At 45.3% G+C, this 18,318-nt stretch overlaps 1 protein-coding gene across 1 annotated transcript in view; it reads right to left on the bottom strand.

The window, feature by feature from the left end:
- ASAH2 (N-acylsphingosine amidohydrolase (non-lysosomal ceramidase) 2) overlaps positions 1–18,318 on the bottom strand; it is a 91,190-nt gene that overhangs the window by 58,267 nt on the left and 14,605 nt on the right. Inside the window, exons 2-3 of the mRNA XM_015424604.1 lie at positions 4,504–4,638; positions 3,214–3,275 (exon numbers count right to left, since the gene is read on the bottom strand). Of these exons, the coding sequence (XP_015280090.1) occupies positions 3,214–3,275; positions 4,504–4,624 (183 nt within the window). The 5' untranslated portion in view covers positions 4,625–4,638. The remainder of the gene's footprint in view (positions 1–3,213; positions 3,276–4,503; positions 4,639–18,318) is intronic.

Raw genomic sequence — 18,318 nt, 5'->3', positions numbered from 1 at the left:
CATTCCGCCCGCGTTCCCCCCCCCCGAAATGACCTCTGGTTATAACAGCGGGAGATCTCCAGCTCCCACCTGGAGGTTGGCAACCCTAGCTCATCTGCAGGATATAAAATGCATTCGTGGGCTTTGAAACAGCTTGTCCAGTAGTTTCTGAAGAAGAAATTGTGACTAAGCTGACCCAACAGCTTCCTTTGTTAAGGGGCAGGGCTTTAATGATATTTCACTTTTACTGTTTGGCAAATAAAAAACAACTATTTGCAGATTGCCTTATTCCAAGTGTCTACGTAAATTTGATACGTATCAGCTCAATCTTCTGTGATTTTATTTTGCTCTTTGCAAAATAATTTTATTTTAATCTTTGTTTTTCTAGATAAAATATTCTAAGCTGCAAACCTATGCGCGACTACTTAGGAGTAAATTCACAGGATCATAGTAATTCTGTTAAAATGTAAGCTGTGGACATAGAGCCTCCATTTGGATCAGGGCTGCTTTGGGAGGATTTAGACCATTCAGTTTCAGTAATAAAAGCTGGGTTACTATTACTTGCAGTTCTTAGTATTTTAAAGGAAAAAGAGAGAGATTTTTAAAGGGTACACCTTTTCCCCTTTAAAATGCTACTGTCATACAGGGCTTGGTTTCAATTAGCAAATCCAAACAGTTGTGCGCTGGCACTCTTCAAAGGGTGTCTTTCTCAGGTACATGAAATCCACCCTTGGCCTTGATCCAGATCCCATATTCTGTTTGATCTCCATTGTAGATTTGTAATTGCATTCATTTAGGCAACATCTCCTCTCACTATGCAGCAGGCACCTGTTTTCAGCCTGGGACTTTTTTTCAATCCAGTAAGGCTATGTTTACAAGATCTGTTGCTTTCAAACCTTTCCATTTATTAAAAATTGTTTAACGGGAAAATACAGTTACTTGAAACACGAACATTCAAAAAGTTAAGCACACAAGATTTATTTTTTAAAATGGTACTGGGAGTGTAATCCCTAACTACAGTTGATAGGCTTAGAAGGGTGGAAATCAGTTTAGGACTGCACTGGAACTCTACAGCCAGTGTAGGGGTTAATCAATTACATTTGTGTGCTTATTTAAAAAGCTGGCACTGATTAATTAAACAAGATTCTGTAAACAAAATATTTCTAGGGCTGCAGTCACATGGAGCATTAGCCACGCTACAGAGACAGATGATAGGTGGATTTTCCGGGCGCGATCACACTGCAACATCTGGGAACTGTAGAGCTCCCATGGCGAACCCGAGGCTTCCCGCCGAAGATGCAGAGTAAAAAACTAGTACCTCCAAGGTACTAGCTTCCGGAAACCGCGGGGCAAGGGCTGGTGTCTGATCGCGTTTCGGGTGGTAGTCTGTGGCATCAGGCGCCCGCCCATGTCCCGTCGCAAACAGGTTTCCCCCCCAAGTCTCCACAGGATGCGTACAAGCGCTCAACGGCGCATGCGCACAAAGAGGCCCCCTCCCACTGCAGCCAGGCTTGCCGCCTCTGGAGGGTCACTATGGTCACTATCGCACAGGCGGTTAGAGCGGCTGTGACGAGGGGGCCCCCTCACCCTCCATTGGCTATGCCTCGGAGCTCTGTTGGGGTCCGGAAGCATCTGTTGCCCTCTCCGGTAAGCCCACCACCCGCCTTTGGATGTGCAGATACGATTGCTCAGTCATGCGTATGCACAAACTTTGGTTAAAAAAACCCCCCATCCCGTTTGCCACGGCAGCGGTGCCTAGCGATTGCTGGTGTGATTGCGCCACACCGCTTGTTTGCTGCACTGCAGGATGGCCGTGTGATTGGCACCTCCCCCCTAACCACGGGACCTCGACCAGACGTCTGATCATGCAACCGCGCGTTATTTTGCTCCGGGGCAAACAGCCACGCCCCCCCCTGCCTTTTCCGGCCCATGTGACCGGAGCCTAGTATAGGTATTTACAAAAAACAGACACTGTCTAAGAAGATGCTGTTTCTCCCTTACTTAGGAAGAAATGTCTCCCCTAAAATGACAATAACATGCAGCACCTAAAGACACTGGAAATATGCTATTTTCTTAATGATGTAGTTTTACTTACGGGCAAATTTATTTGACTGAATAATTAAATTTAAACAAATAATTTACTTAGGCCCCGGTCACATGGGCCGGATAACACGGGGGGGAGGCGTGGCTAATTGCTCAAGTGCAATTAGAGCTGCCAGAATGCGATCCGACACATCGGCAGCAAACCACAGGTCCTGTCCTCCCCGCCTGTGCATTAATGAGGGGCCGGTGCGCTCACACCTCAGGAGTCCGGAGGCAGCCCATGGCAAACCGTTTGCCACTGCATACGAGGTACTGTTTTTTTATTGCGCTTTTTTGGCGGTATGGCACGGGTTGTCCACGGGTGCGCTCCACTTGCCAGATGTTGCGGTGTGATCGCGCCCCGATAATCCGCCCACCACCCGTGGCTCTCCCATGGCAAATTCGCCGTGTGACCGGGACCTTAGATTTCTTAACTGGTTGAGAACTTCAGTGGTGGGGAAAAGTGTTGTTGCAGTAGACATATGGCAACCCCTTGTGGTTTTGTGGGCAAGAGACACAGAGGTGGTTTGCCATTGCCTACCTTTGTATAGTGACCCTGGTCTTCCTCAGCAGTCTCCAGTCCAAATTCAAAGCAGTCTCCAGTCCAAATTCTAACTAGGGCTAACCCTGCTTAGCTTCTGAGGTCCAATGAGATCGGGCTTGTAATGTACTCCGCCATTACCACATGCGCGACCGTTGGGCCATGCGGTCAAGCACAAGCCTAAAGCTTCGTACATTTAGAACAATAGCCAAGCGGATCCTAGCCCGCACCAATCAGAGGGCCAGGTCCGCAGCCGAGAGCCTATGGGACTCTCGGCTTCTGTAAATAACCTATAGGGTGAATAGGGGTGTGTTTTGGTGGTGGGTTTCTGTGCATATATACCGGCCTGCGCGCCGGCTTACTTTGTCTTGTTCCTGATTGAATAAAGTACTCTTGCTGAAATCACTCCACGTTTCCGAGTACTTTTCAGGGCTAGTCTGGGCCATTCAGGTCAGAGGGATAACTTCAGTAGGCACTCATTTTTAATGAGAACCTTTCAAAACAAGGAGTTGTGTTGTTTGGTCCTTGAGCAAAGCTACTGGGTTTACTTCTAGAACTATGCTTGTAATCACAGAATCCAATGAAATTACGTTTCACTCATCTCTACTTACAAATGGTACTTCAGCTACAGGGCCAGTGCAGTCCGCTCGGCCAACACCGATTAAGTAAGGATCTAGAGAAAAGAGGCGATTAATACTGCAATTCTATACATGCAAGGATTAGACAGCTTTTCCAGTCTTACATCTTCTAGTGTTTATTGGAAAAGGAGCAGAAAAGAACATTTGTAATTTGAGAGTTAATTCTCATCAGTCGTTAGCAAAAGAACCCTGCATTATCCTTAATTTGTATTCATTTCTATGGGGGGGAAGGGTTTTTTTTTTTAAAGTGGGTTTGTTGCACTGCATCTTATTTAAATAAAATTAAGGCTGGATGACAAAAAGCTTTTCTGGTTTTCAGTTCAGTCAGTAAACCCAGCCACCCTTATCTCTGCAGTTCCCGGCCTTGTGTGTTCTGTCTCGTTTCCTTTCCCCATTTCCATTCACCCCTTGCAATCAGCCTTTTGAAGACTGCTTCCCTAGCTGCTTCCCCCACATATTTCTTTCTTGCCGTGCTTCCTCTTCTGGCCCCAACCCCGCCTCTGCATTCCTTAAGCCCCTGCCTCTTCTCTTTTTCCTTTCCTAGAGCCTCTTCCTTGCCAGAATCAAGAAGCTCAGTGGCTGCACCAGTGGTCGAATCTGCATTTGCATTTTTAAATCAGTTTCATGGTGCTGTGACGCCGTCTTTTTCTATGCTTGCTTGAACATTGTTTGGAGAAGATTCTTTTAAAGCAGTGGGGAGGTGCAATGGCAGAGGCGCCACCACGAGAAGGCGATAAACATATGTGGACATGCAAAAGTATGCTAGCATTGTTGAGGTATGAAAACGAAACCAAATATAGACAGCTTTTTTGAAGATGGAGTCAGAAGGCTGGGACACCGGTGGGAAAGACAATGCAGATTCGACCAGTGGGGATCGCTCTTTGACCTCCCCTCTCCTAGGGTTGCCAGGTCCCTCTTGGCCGGGGGGGGGATGGGGGCATAGGGTTGACAGGAGTTGGAAAACTCCTGGAGATTTGGGGATGGAGCCTGGGAAGGACAAGGACCTCATTGGGGTACAATGCCATAGAGTCCACCCTCCAAGGCGTCCATTCTCTCCAGGGCAACTGATCTCTGAAGTATGGAGATGAACTGTAATTCAGGGGGATCCACAGGTCCCACCTGGAGGCTGGCATCCCTACCTTGGTGATACTCATCAAATAATTGCCAGTCAGTTCACCTCCACTACCACCGCCACAGAACCCCACAGACATTACCATTTAGATACTAAAACATAAACGTCTAGATACAGATTTTAAAACTTACCACTTTTACCAGGGAGAAAAGCAAAAATCAATAATATCGTCGCGGCTATTATTCCCAATATTGTGCTGACAATGAGCAGAATTGTTAAGCGAGAGACGGACCATTTTCTTGGTGGAGTCATTTCAGCCACAGCAACTATAACAAGAGAAACAAATAAAACAGGGGTCCTTGTGCAGACATCTTATCTCAGGCCTCTGGGAAAACAGGTTCCATTCTGATCCTCAATACATTTCGTGCATGCAGGTCCCACTGTTGACACCTTTAGATCTTGAAGTATATTAGGTCTATTTTTTTAAATTTACTTTATTTATATCCCACCTTTCTCCTCAATGGGGACCCAAAGTGACTTAAACCAGTTTCCTCTGTTTTATCCTCACAACAACCCTGTGAGGTATGCTAGGCTAAGAGTATATGACTGGCCCAAGATCACCCAGAAAACTTTCATGGCAGAGAAAGGATTCCCAGAGCCAGTTAGGTGTAGTGGTTAAGAGGGTGGACTCTAACCTGGGAGAACTGGGTTTGATTCCTCACTCCTCTACATGCAGCTGCTGACCTTGGGTCAGTCACAAGTTTTCTCAGAGCTGTTGTTTCTTCTTCTTCGAAGTATCATTTTGTCATAAGTCCTGAATTCTGTTCAGGGAATGGGAGTTTGCTCCCTCGCAGAGAAATAACTAGTAATCGTTTCAGTGAAGTAATCGTTTCAGCCAGTTTCAGTGAAGTAACTAGTAATCGTTTCAGCCAGTTTGGTGTAGTGGTTAAGTGCGCGGACTGTAATCTGGGAGAACTGGGTTTGATTCCCCACTCCTCCACTTGCACCTGGCTGGATGACCTTGGGCAAGCCATAACTCTGGCACAGCTGTTCTTGAAAAAGAGCAGTTTCTGTCAAGAGCTCTCTCAGCCCCACCTACCTCACAGGGTGTCTGTTGTGGGGAGGGGAAGGGAAAGGAGTTTGTAAACCGCTCTGAGACACCTTTGGGTAGTGAAGGGCGGGGTATAAATCCAATCTCTTCTTCTTCTTCTCTTCTGAAGACACTTTGCTTTTTAAATAAGATAATTTATTCCAAGATTTTAGATATAAAAATCTTTAGATATAAATCTTTAGATATAATCTTTAGATATAAAAAAAAATTATTCCAAGATGATTTAAGGTGATTTTTTTCCAGTATGACAGTCTCAGAACCTTGCAGCAAACTATTTTAGACACAAGTAAAGAGGTTTTTTTTTTAAAAGAGAGAGAACCACTATGGTAATAGCCCGTGTATTTAACTGAAGGGGGGGGGGATTTAACTTAGAAATAGCTGGTTGAAGTCAAAGATGTAGAATTCAAAAAATTGAAAGAGTGAATGTGCAGATATTGTCTTTTGCTCTGTTTTTTTGTTCATGGACACCCATGTTCTTCCCAAGAGTTCTTCATCTAACATGGGAGCCCTGGGCAATCATTGCAAGGGTTTTATTATTGCATTTGTCAAGTGACAACGCATAAGAAATGCATGTTCAAATCACATGACTCTCACCCTTATGCACACAACACAATGACACATCCACATTTATTTAGTTAAAACATTTACATCCCATCCTCATATGAGAAATGGGTCCTGGGCTTCCATTGTTTTTTTAAATTTAAACACTGAATGTTATAAAACCCATTAAAAAGACAAAACCACAGTCCTTTGGTGAAAGAAATGTGCTCTAGCTAGAACACAGACCACAGAACCACAAATCAAAAGTCCCCTGAAAAAGTGCTGCCTTGGCTTTCTTTCAGAAGGTCAATGGGCGGTGGGGGGGGGGAGGCAAACTTTCCCCGGGAAGGACTTGCAGTGTCTGGGTGCCACCAATGAAAAACCTTCTTTCTCATGACAGGCTCTACAGGCACTAACAGCAGGGTCTCTGAGGATGTTTCTGCATTGGGATTTTAACGGATTATAGGGCCAGCCTTGACAGACGTGGCTTCTTGAATGTTTTGTAATTAGATTTTTAAATACTGTATTTTTATTGTGTTGTCTTCTTGACTGCCTTGAGGGGCACTGGCTGTAATTACTGCACAAATAGAAAATAATAGTAGTAATAAAACATGTGCAGCTGTGACTGGGTTGACACACAAGTCAAACTGGGTAAAACACAGTCTTAGCCTCCACTGCCAGCTAGATATCCATGGGGACAAACCGAGCCAAGAGCACTACCAGTGGGTAGAAAGAGGGACTAGCTCTCCCAACCCGCTGGGCATTCTAGTTTCCTTTTAAACTGCACACCCACCCTCCTGCCTCTTGTTTGATGAACCGTTGCTCATCTTTTCCCCAACAGCTGAGGGTGGCAAAGATACCGGTGCCAAGTGCTTTGACATGTAATTACAGACTTCAAAAGCTCTCAGATGCTGAATCAGCAGTTCTACCAAGAAATTATCTGATGTACTTCAGCACTCATACCTTGCAGGGTATGTGTGTGTGTGTATGTCTGCACCTTTTACTGTTGGGGCGGCAGACCCTTGGGGGCCAGACTAGATTAGATGGGGGAAATTGTGCAGTTTTGAAGGCAAGGGAAGGATAATTGGAAAATAAGGTTTTTAAATATCTTTTCATATCTCTTCCATGATATAAAATGCTGCAATTGGCTGTTACAGGACAAGGCATGGATACAGGCACCAAAACCCATCTGTTTTCCCTGAAAGAGCCAACTGTTGCTTCAGAAGGGGATTTTTAAATAGTGGGACAGACATGGGAGGAAAAGGTTAAACACCATTTCTCCCAGAGACCTTTTCCCGATGTCCAAAATTGCTACCTGGGGCTGAAAATCAGTATTAAAAAATAAATAAATCAAAACTTGGATATAGGAGTCTTTGGCATCAAGTTTGATTTCTATTGCTTGGCAAATCCAAAACAGATAATGAGACATCAGAGTAACCATGAGATGTGAAGAAGTAGAAGAAGAGATTGGATTTATACCCCACCCTTCACTACCTGAAGGAGTCTCAGATCGGTTTACAATCTCCTTTCCCTTCCCCTCCCCACAACAGATACCCTATGAGGTAGGTGGGGCTGAGAGAGCTCTTTTGAGAACTGCTCATGAGAGAACAGCTCTGAAAGAACTTATGACTGACCCAAAGTCATACCAGCAGCTGGATGTGAAGGAGTGGGGAATCAAACCTGATTCTCCTGGATTAGAGTCTGTGCTCCTAACCACTACACCAAACTGGCTTCTGTCTACTCCCAAATGATGCATAGGTGTAATGATTTCAAGTTAAAAGTGTGTGTTTCTTTAAATGGTTGGTAAGTTTCAGAAGAAGGGGAGGTGAAAGAGGGAGATGAGTGAGTGAGGTGGTTGGTTGGTGACTGAGAAGTGTGTGTGTGGAGAGAGGGAAGGCAGTGTGTTCAGTCAGCAATCAGCAGCAAACTGTCGATTGTGGTCTTCTTATTAGAATCCTATATAGGTGCTGTGAAACTAAGGCATTAAGATTCTAAAGGAGAAAGTAAAAAACTTCAGGGGGCATATTAGTCGAAATCTAATATCGTCAGAGTATTATAAGAGTGTGAGGGGGGGAAACTGACAGAAAACTGAGTTAAAAATGGAAAGATTTTACTGAGCAACATGTAATAAAGACTGGAGAAGGTATATTCACTGAAGAGGCAAGCAATAAAGCATCTTGTAACCAATACACCCCCCTCATGGATCACTGCCTTGTCGTGGCGAGGGGGCTTGCGTGGTTCGATGAGGCTGTGGGCTATGCCGTGGAGGGCCACCCAAGACGGACAGGCCACAGCAGAGAACTCAGACCAAGCATGATCCCCTGGAGAAGGAAATGGCAACCCACTCCAGTATTTTTGCCAAGAAAACCCCATGGACAGTATCAAAAGGCTAAAAGATATGACACCGGAAGATGAGCCCCTCAGGTCGGAAGGTGTCCAATATGCTACTGGGGAAGAGCAGAGGGCAAGTATGGAACAACTGATTGGTTTAGCATAGGAAAAGGAGTACGGCAAGGATGTATATTATCACTTTGCTTATTTAATATATATGCAGAGTACATCATGCGAAATGCTGGCCTAGATGAATCACAAGCAGGAATTAAGATTGCGGGGGGAAAGATCAACAACCTCAGATATGCAGACGATACCACTCTAATGGCAGAAAGTGAAGAGGACCTAAAGAGCCTCTTGCTCAGGATAAAAGAGGAGAGCGCAAAAGTGGGCTTGAAGCTCAACATCAAAAAAACTAAGATCATGGCATCCGGCCCCATCACTCCTTGGCAAATAGAAGGGGAAGTCGTGGAAGCACTGACAGACTTCAAGTTCCTGGGCTCCCAGATCACTGCAGACTGTGACAGCAGCCATGAAATTAAAAGACGCCTGCTCCTTGGGAGGAAAGTGATGGCGAACCTAAACAGCATGATAAAAAGTAGAGACATCACCCTGCCAACAAAAGTCCGCATGGTCAAAGCAATGGTATTCCCAGTAGTCATGTATGGCTGCGAGAGTTGGACTATAAGGAAGGCCGAGTGCCGAAGAATAGATTCTTTTGAACTATGGTGCTGGAGAAGATTCTTGAGAGTCCCTTGGACTGCTAGGAGATCAAATCAGTCAATCCTAAAAGAAATCAACCCTGACTGTTTCCTGGAAGGCCAGATAATGAAACTGAAGCTCAAATACTTTGGCCACCAAATGAGAAGGGAGCACTCACTGGAGAAGACCCTGATGCTGGGAAAGATTGAAGGTCAAAGAAGACGGGGACGGCAAAGGATGAGATGGTTAGACAGTGTCATCGACGCAATGAACATGAAATTGAGCAAACTTCAGAGGACGACGGAAGACAGGAAGGCTTGGCAGGATCTGGTCCATGGGGTCGCGAAGAGTCGGACTCGACTGTGCGACTGAGCAACAACAACAACTAACCAATACACTTCTTGTGCAAATAGAGTTTTATCCTGTTTATTGTTAACCCAGAGTCATACGCTGTTTAAAATATAAGAGAGTCTTCCTCAGAACCACATAGTCCAACAAAGGAGCCTTAGAGCTTGGGCACAATACTGCGGGAAAAGTTAATTAAAGACTGGAATTAAATTCCTGGTGGCAGCATTACATAACTTGAGTGCGAGAAAGAAACAACGAGAAATTTAAAGCCACATCATACCTAACCACACAAATTAAAAGAGAGGTAGCATGACAATGGGTACTGAGACCAGTGCTATATAATTTGTGCTTGGGATCAGGAACTGCAGGTGAACAGTGCAGTGGCCACACTTGTGGATAACATAACAATGTTCAGGTGGGTGAAAATCAAAGTGAAGACCTCCAAGAAGCTGTCTCCAAACTAAGTGAATGGGCATCTCAACATGGCAGATGAAGTTCAGTGTCGCTAAGGGCAAGATAATGCCTATCAGACAGAAAAGCCTATCTTTAAAAGTACAGTAGCGAGCTCTGAAGTGGCAGTGACTGAGAAAAAGAATCTTCTTGGCATTGTATTTTATTCGTTTACTTCATTTATACCCCGCATTTCTTTTCATTAGGGACCCAAAGTGGCCTACATTGCTCTCCTCTCCCCCATATTATCCATACAACTATCCTGTGTGAGGTAGTTTAAGCTGAGAGTATGTAACTGGCCCAAGGTCAAGCTGCCATGGCAGAGTAGGGATTCGAACCCAGGTCTCTCAGATCCTAGTATGGACACTCTAACCATTGTACTGCACTGGCTGTCCAGGTTATAGTGGATCGTTTGATAAAAAAGGTTAACTCGGTGTGCTGCAGCAGCACAAAAGGTGGCTTCCATGCAGGGGATTATTCGACTGTCCTCTATCTGACCTCCCCCCATTCCCAAATGATGGAAGAGGAGAGCCAATGGCAAGAATGCTGACATTAGAGGCCTACTCTTCTTTATGCCCTCTCTGCTATCACATTCAGGGACATGTGCTGCTTCAGATGCATGAAATGATGCCTGGTGGCACTACAATTATGATTCTTATGCATTGAGTCAAAACATGCACCCCAGCAAAACACAAGCTAATTATGAGCAAAGCTGTCCTGAGGAGCGGGGGTGGAAAGGGCTCAGTGATTGCTACTTGCAGGGGCCCTTGTTGGTGGCGAAAAATAGATCAGAACAGGATATGTCGTGCAGCTTTGAGACTAGCACCATGCCCTGGCCTCCTTGGGAACTTGACATACCAGCCCCCAGTAATGGGCTAGGCAGGACGGCTGTTCACAGATCTTCACAATAAAAGCCCCAGCCGAGGGCCAGTCTCGTCTATTCCAGCAGCACCTGAGGCAGATGTTGTGGGCCAGTTGAAGCATTTGCCTAGACAAAAGGTTTTAATAAACCCTTCTGTTATTACCAGCCAGTCGTGTGCCTGAACTGGCTATAGAGAGTGAAAAGGGAAGGGATGATGGGGATGCCAGCCTCCAGGAGGGACCTGGGCATCCCCTGGAATCAGCTCATCTCCAGACTACAGAGATCAGTTCCCCTGGAGTTGCTTTGGAGGGTGGACTACTATGGCATTGTACCCCATTGAGGTCCCTGTCTCCCCCAGGCTCCATTCCCTAATCGCCAGGAGTTTCCCAACCTGGATCTGACAACTCTGTCTTCCTATCTCCTGCCAGTGGCCAGGAGATCTGGCAACCCTAGATGACCAGGGGTGGGGGGAGAAATGGGAATAGCAAAGGGAGGCAATGAGAGAGTGGGAGAAGAGTGGAAAGGGAAATGCAGGCAGTGAGGTCAGTGAGTGGACCAGGAGAGTGGGGGAAGCAGGGGTGTTATCTGGTATGGAGGCAGAAAAGTAAGCAAAGATGAAATACCATGATATGACCAATTTTTTTTCCTGAGCTGTACAATCACAGATGAAAACAGATGTTGAACATCTTATCAAGCAGTTTCTCTGTTATGACAAAACCACAAGGCCAAGTCATTGGGTCCTGATAAGATTTCTCCTAGTTTAGCAGCATAATGGGCACTGACACAGGTAGACTTTGTTCTTACAGTCCTTCGTGACCACCATGGTTATCTTAGATAACTACATTGGTTCCTTTCTTATCAACCTCTTTATTAATGGTTGCACACAGCTCTTCATGCTGATAAATTCAGGTGGGTAGCTGTGTTGGTCTGAAGCAGCAGAACAAAGTTTGACTCCAGTGGCACCTTCAAGACCAACAAAGTTTTATTCCAGATATAAGCTTTCATTTGCAGCACACTGCTTCAGATATCTGAGGTGATAATCAGGTATCTGGAGAAGAGTGAGTATTCATTTACCATGAATAAAACTTTGTTGGTCTTAAAGGTGCCACTGGACTCAAACTTTGTCCAATTCTTCGTGCTGTACTCAGTAAAGGCACTCTATATGGTCCCCTTGAAATCTGATGAATTTTGGTGACTTAACATAGAAGATAGATGGGGTGCCTTATCTCTCTTTTCAAGATATAAAGGGGGGAAAGAGGAAACTTGCCAGTTAACAAAAACATCCCCTCGACTGAAGGAGGGGGACTAAAAAGAAAACCCCTTTCCCCTTTCAGTCAGCTTTGAGCAAATGTCTCAACCAGGAAATGCTGGATGAATGGATTGTACTTTAAGAAGCAGGTACTTTTCTTTTTAAAAGTCATTATAGAATTATCTTTGTAGAAGCCGGATGATACTGACTATTGCCATACTACAAAACTAGGAGATTTTGAATAAATGTATTTCATTTTTTTTGTTATGAATGTGAACAAACACACAAGGAAGCCCCTGCACTTGAGTTACATCACAGTAGAAAAACTAACATTTATGGATTCCCCTTTACTGTGTAGAGATGAAAATTATACAAATTAATCCAGAGAGAGAGAGAGAGAGAGAGAGAGAGAGAGAGAGAGAGAGAGAGAGAGAGAGAGAGAGATATCACAAGATCACATCATCTTACTATCGGCGCATGATAAGGAGAAACAAGTGAACAAAAATGCTTTATGCCATTACAAAGACTACAAGACCTGGTTACTTAGAACCATTTTGGACAATTAACCCCAGAACGGAACAGGTCTCATATCCCCTCAAATCAATGTCCCAAGCCTAGATTTAGTTGTACGTGCATTTCTGAGTTTCAAAACCACCTCTCTTAAAGGACATTCTCACATGGTTCCTTTTCTCTTATGTTCACGATATGAGCAATTATACTGATTAAAGAATTGTAGAGCTTTAGTAGGAAACACGATATGAAAGCAAGACCATCTTCATGGACTATTGTTCAACCCTGAATTTAGATTAGATGCTTTTTATGTCTCCTAGAATTTCCCACAATACCCTCTTTTTAGGCATTTATAAGGAGGTGATGAAAGCACTGTCTTGATAATTTTTTTAGGAGGCATGATAAGGTTGTTTTAGTTGCAAGGGTTTTTAATGGGGTTTAAAGGTAAAGGTAAAGGTTCCCTTGCTCGAAAGCCAGTCGAATCCGACTCTAGGGTTGCGGTGCTCATCTCCGTTTCAAAGCCAAAGAGCCAGCGCTGTCCAAAGACGTTTCCATGGTCATGTAGCTGGCATGACTAAACACCAAGGCGCACGGAACGCTGTTACCTTCCCACCGAAGTGGTACCTATTTATCTACTTGCAATTTCTTGCTTTCGAACTGCTAGGTTGGCAGGAGCTGGAACTAGAGATGGGAGCTCACTCCATCATGCGGCACCCGGGTCTCGAACTGCTAAACTACTGACCTTCCACAGCCTGCAGTTCAGCGTCGTAACCACTTGAGCCACCGCAGCTCCAATGGGGTTTAAGGTGCAGGCATTTTCTTGGATGGGGACAGTAAATAAGGTTTTACTGGATTTTGTATGTTTTGAGTCTTGGAAATTTAAGCCACCTTGAGCCACAAAAGAAAGGCAGGGTATAAATACGTTAATAAACAAATGGATGACCAGTTTCAAATTTGTCATTTATGGGTAAGGTAATTGAGAAGGCGGTAGCGGAACAGCTCCAGGGTTTCCTGGATGTGACATCGGCGCTGGAGCCATTCCAATCCGGCTTCCACCCTGGCCATGGGACAGATATGATGTTGGTCACCTTGATGGACGATCTCTGAAGACAGCTGGATTGAGGAAGGTCAGCACTGCTGTCTTACTAGACCTAACAGCAGCATTTGACATAGTTGGTTATGATCTTTTGACCCACTGCCTCACTGACGTATGAGTTTGGGGGTTGGCTCTTCAATGGCTTACCTCATTTCTCCTAGGTCAGGGACAAAGGGTGGTGCTAGGCGAGAATGTGTCCATTAGATATCTCTTAACATGTGGGATTCCTCAGGGGGCACTTCTCTCCTTGATGTTTAACATCTATATGCATCTCCTTGCCCAGCTAGTATGGAGTTTTGGGCTTGGGCGTCAGTGGTATGCTGATGACACCCAGCTGCATCTGTTATTGGACAGCCACCCAGATGCCACCTCACATAACTTGGCTGTGGGTCTGGAGGCTGTGGTTGGGTGGTTGAGACAGAGTAGCTGAAACTGAGCAAACTTCAGAGGACAGCAGAAGACAGGAGGGCCTGGCGGGAACTAGTCCATGGGGTCGCGAAGAGTCGGACTCGACTGTGCGACTGAACAACAACAACAAAAGCTGAAACTGAATCCAATTAAGATGGAGGTTCTATGGCTGGGGGCTGTAGTTTTGGGGTTGGGGCACAGGTTACCAGCTCTTGATGGAGTGTCACTGACAGTGGTGTGATCCATCAAGACCCTGGGAGTGATTTTGGACCTCTCCTTAAATATGGATGTCCAAGTCATGCATACTGCCAAGGCATTCCTTCATCTATGACAAGCTCGGCCATGAAATTAAAAGACGCCTGCTCCTTGGGAGGAAAGCGATGGTGAACCTGACTTCCAGTTGATGGCGGCACACTCACGGAATCACCTTCTGGACCTCCCGGGGGTGTCTCCGTGCTCTGGCGGATGGAGGGGGTGAGCAGGCTCGTAACCCCCCCCAGGAGCCCGGGGAAGGGCACCTGGCCAAGGAGCTTTGAGGGGGTAGCCTCTTCTCTGGCCGAATGCCAGAGAATCAAGGCTCCCCCTTGCTCCAGTGGTCCGTCCAGCCGAAAGACCTGATGGTACAAGTGAAACTAGCTGGGTCAAGCTCAGGAGATCAGGCGTTTGAAATGATGAATGAAGAGGGGTCAGAAGACCAACTATGAACGTGAGTCAAATGAGAACTGATTTTTAAATGAAAAGACACTCCTTACCCGAAGCGGCGAAACGGCAGAAGCGAGTGGTGGGAGGGACGCCTCCCATGCCCATAAATGGTTGAGCGAAAGGGGAGGGAGTGGAAGAATAAACAAGAAATTGCCCAGAAGTACTCATTCATCGAGCTTTACAGATAAGCGCATATTCAGAGACTTTAAAATATATTGCGAAAGCAAACAAATGAGAAAAAGATGGCGGGGAAGAGGGACAGAGACAAAGACAAACTTTTAAAAGCGAAACTAGAGTCCCCGAAGGTGCCGGAAACGACCAGTGAGATGACGAAGGCGATGACAGAGGTCATGCGCCCTCTGCTGGAACAGCTCAATGTCTTTAAAGAACAGATGTCTGTTGTAACAGCAAATATTACTGCACAACAAAAGCAGCTGCAAGTGGTGACAACAAGCATTACTGCTCAACAAACGCAAATAACGGATTTGATTCAAGTAATGAAGCAGGATGCTGAGAAAGTAATGGAAATGGCTGAGACAACACAGATAGTGAGGAAAAAAGTGCAAAAACTGGAAAAGAAAACTGTATCTTTGGAAGATCAGATGCTGCAAGTACAAATGGATAAGGCTAATATGGTCCTGCGCTTCCAAGGGGTGCCAGAGAAAAGAGGAGAGAATCTTAAAGAACTTATGAGTGAGCTACTTGCCCCAGTAGCAGATATAAAGGCGGGCTTGCTACTCAACGACATGGATGTGGCCTACAGGTCATATTCAGGATACATAAAGAAAAATAATCTTCCTGGGGAAATTGTAGTAAGATTCTCGAAGAGGCATGTCAGGGATGCTATCCTGAAAGCAGTTGCTGCGACACCCCTGAAGGTGGGGGAGAATGCTGTCAGAACGCTATAGAACAACAACAACAAATAGTAAGTACAGTGCACACTGGAAAGAAGTAAATCTGTTCACCGGCACACTGAAATATATCAGGGTTGATAGAGAAACTTGCCTTTGATCATCACTGGCTGTTTCAGAAAAATCTGTCAAGTGCATTTTCCTCTTGCCCTTCCTCCAAGGACCTGAGAGCAGTGTATGTGGTTCTCCCCTGGCACTGCAAGAATTTTATGAGGTGGGTTAATCTGTAAGAGTGTAATTGGCCCTAGATCTCGCAGATCCTAGTCTGTCACTCTAGCTATTATACCACACTGGCATGCACAAAAATGATGCATGGAAACAATGGATGTCACCACTTGTGACATAACTAGCATGTAATTAAACAGTGAGAGCTCACAAAGCCTTATAGAGAAGAATCAGAAGTATTTGTAAAAACAGAAACTACTTACTGCGTCAGAGCTTATTACAGAGAATGATTAGTAAATGATTATTCCCTTTTGTAGCTGCTTACTACAAATGGCTCGTTTTTGTGGTGTTATTCATACTGACAGGCTTGTGTGGTTTCTGTGCTGCCAGTGCGCTGCGTCAGCAGCCACAGGGCTTTCATGTAGCAGGTTTTCCCACATTTCCCCTGCCCCAGTCTCCTGGCAGCAGCCCCCCCCCCCCCCCCATGCCACTGGAGAGTTTTCAGTTTTGTAAAAATCAGCAATTGAATATCACTGTGGCATTATAATGTTGTAGTAATCTGTGTATCAGGTTCTATTAATCGCCAGCTTTCATTTTTTAGTCCCTGTTCTTGTTAAGATATAAGCAGAAAGGCAAATCTCTACAAGGAAAGAGACCGAGATTTAGGCTGCAGTCAGACTAGCACTTTGCTCCGATGTAGTTCCTTTTTGCTGCCGGATTTAAAGAGAATGATCGGACAGCAACATCTGCCTTCCATTCCCCAGTTGTTGGCACCCTGTCCTGCTCTGTTTTCAAAGCAGAGTTAATAGACATGGGGAAAAGTCTGGTCTTTACAAATGCCAGTGCTTTCAATCCACATTTCCAGATGTCTGAACTCCCCTGTTGCGAACTGAAGCCAGCAGGGAAGTGTGAACCTTTCCATCCGTTCCCCTCCCCCTTTTATCAGGCAGGGATGTGCACATAAATGCATAATCACCCCTGGGTTGTCAATTACCACTTGTGCATTTATTATTTACAGTTTACAGACTTCTCTCTCTTTCTGTGTCCCTCACAGGAGGTTCTCTGGACTGTAGATCCAGAGGAGTTAGCCGTATTAGTCTGTTGCTGCAAAATAGGAAGATGCATCTGACAAAGACAGCTGTGTTTCTTGAAAGCTTATGCTGCAATAAAGTTAAAGGTGCTACTGGGCTTTTTACTATTTTGCAAGACTGTGTTTTTTGTAAGAAAACCTCCAAGGCACAGTGCCAAAAACACTTTCCCCGCACTGAACTACATATCCCAGCAGCCTCCTCCAGTGATCTCATTGGCCACCAGCTGCCACCATCCTGCCAGAAGTTTGAAGCGCTGCTTCCCATAAGCAGTTATGCACATGCTCAGAAGACAAATGATGGAAAAAAGCTGCCCGACCACCCATTCCATGGTTGCTGCACAGCAGTAATCTGATTGATCAACCACAGAGTGAGCGTGCGCTGAAGCGGGTTACAGTGGGATGTCTGATCAAAACTCTTTGTTACAAACAAACCTGGATTAATTAGACGTGAGGCCTGATTGTACTAAGTCTGTTGTCTGACCGCAGCCTTAGTTTATTTTTCAAATGAAAGCTTGGAATACAGAGGACCTGATACCAATGCTCCCTCTAAGCTGTGGAGTCTTGTGAGCAAAAATTCTACTTTGCGAGCCACTGGCATTAAAGTTGTGAGCAAGCTATTTGGCTACTGCATAAATTACTTTGCTCTGGGGAGCCATCCTTCCTGAGCTAAGACAAAAATGTATGAGCAAGAGGATAAAAAGCTGTGAGCTAGCTCACACCAACTCAGCTTAGAGGGAACACTGACTGATACACAGATTGTTATAATGTTACAGCGTTATAATGGTATTCAGTTGATGATTGGAGGGAAGCCCTTCTGCAGCTTGGAGGGGGAAAATAGCAGGGGACCGGGACATGGAAAATAAGACCAACGTGGACACGAGTGGGAAGATCTGGATTATAGATATTAAGAACGGAGCAGTATTTCGTTGCCCTTCCTCTCCCCTTCCACCTTGGCAATTGAGACCAGCTGTTCTCTCCTGTTCTCACAGGCCCAGAAAATGAGTTCCAGGCCATCTGGGAAGGCGAAACTAGATGCGATGACTTAGGCTTGCCAACTCTAGGTTGGGTAATTTTTGGAGATTTGGGGGTGGAACCTGAGAAGGGCAGTGTTAGAGGGGAAGGACCTCAGTGGAGTGGTAATGACACAGAGTCCAACCTTCAAGGCAGCCATTTCCTCCAGGGGAAGTGATCTCTGCTATTCAGAGAACAGTTGTAATTCTGGGAGATCTGCAGGGCCCATCTGGAGGTTGGCAACAGTATGCTTGCCATGTTGTTTCAGGATTCCCCAACATATAGACAGATGTTATATCAAGGAATTAATGCTCCCAAGCACTCTGGGGCCAAATTCAGCTTGGGAGCTTCAGCCTTCATCCATAGCACTGTTTTCCTGAGGTAAAATGGCCAAACGGAGCCTTATCCCCCCCCCCCATTGCCATTTTGACTTGAGAAAATGGTGCAGGGTGGAGAAGACTGAAGCCCCTCCTCCTGTTGCATCATACTCCTGAGCTGGATAGGAACCTATTGAGAAAAA

This window comes from Gekko japonicus, unplaced genomic scaffold (assembly GCF_001447785.1).
Source record: "Gekko japonicus isolate JY-2015 unplaced genomic scaffold, Gekko_japonicus_V1.1 scaffold422, whole genome shotgun sequence".
Lineage (NCBI taxonomy): Eukaryota > Metazoa > Chordata > Lepidosauria > Squamata > Gekkonidae > Gekko > Gekko japonicus.
This window is presented reverse-complemented; position numbering and strand designations above follow the sequence as displayed.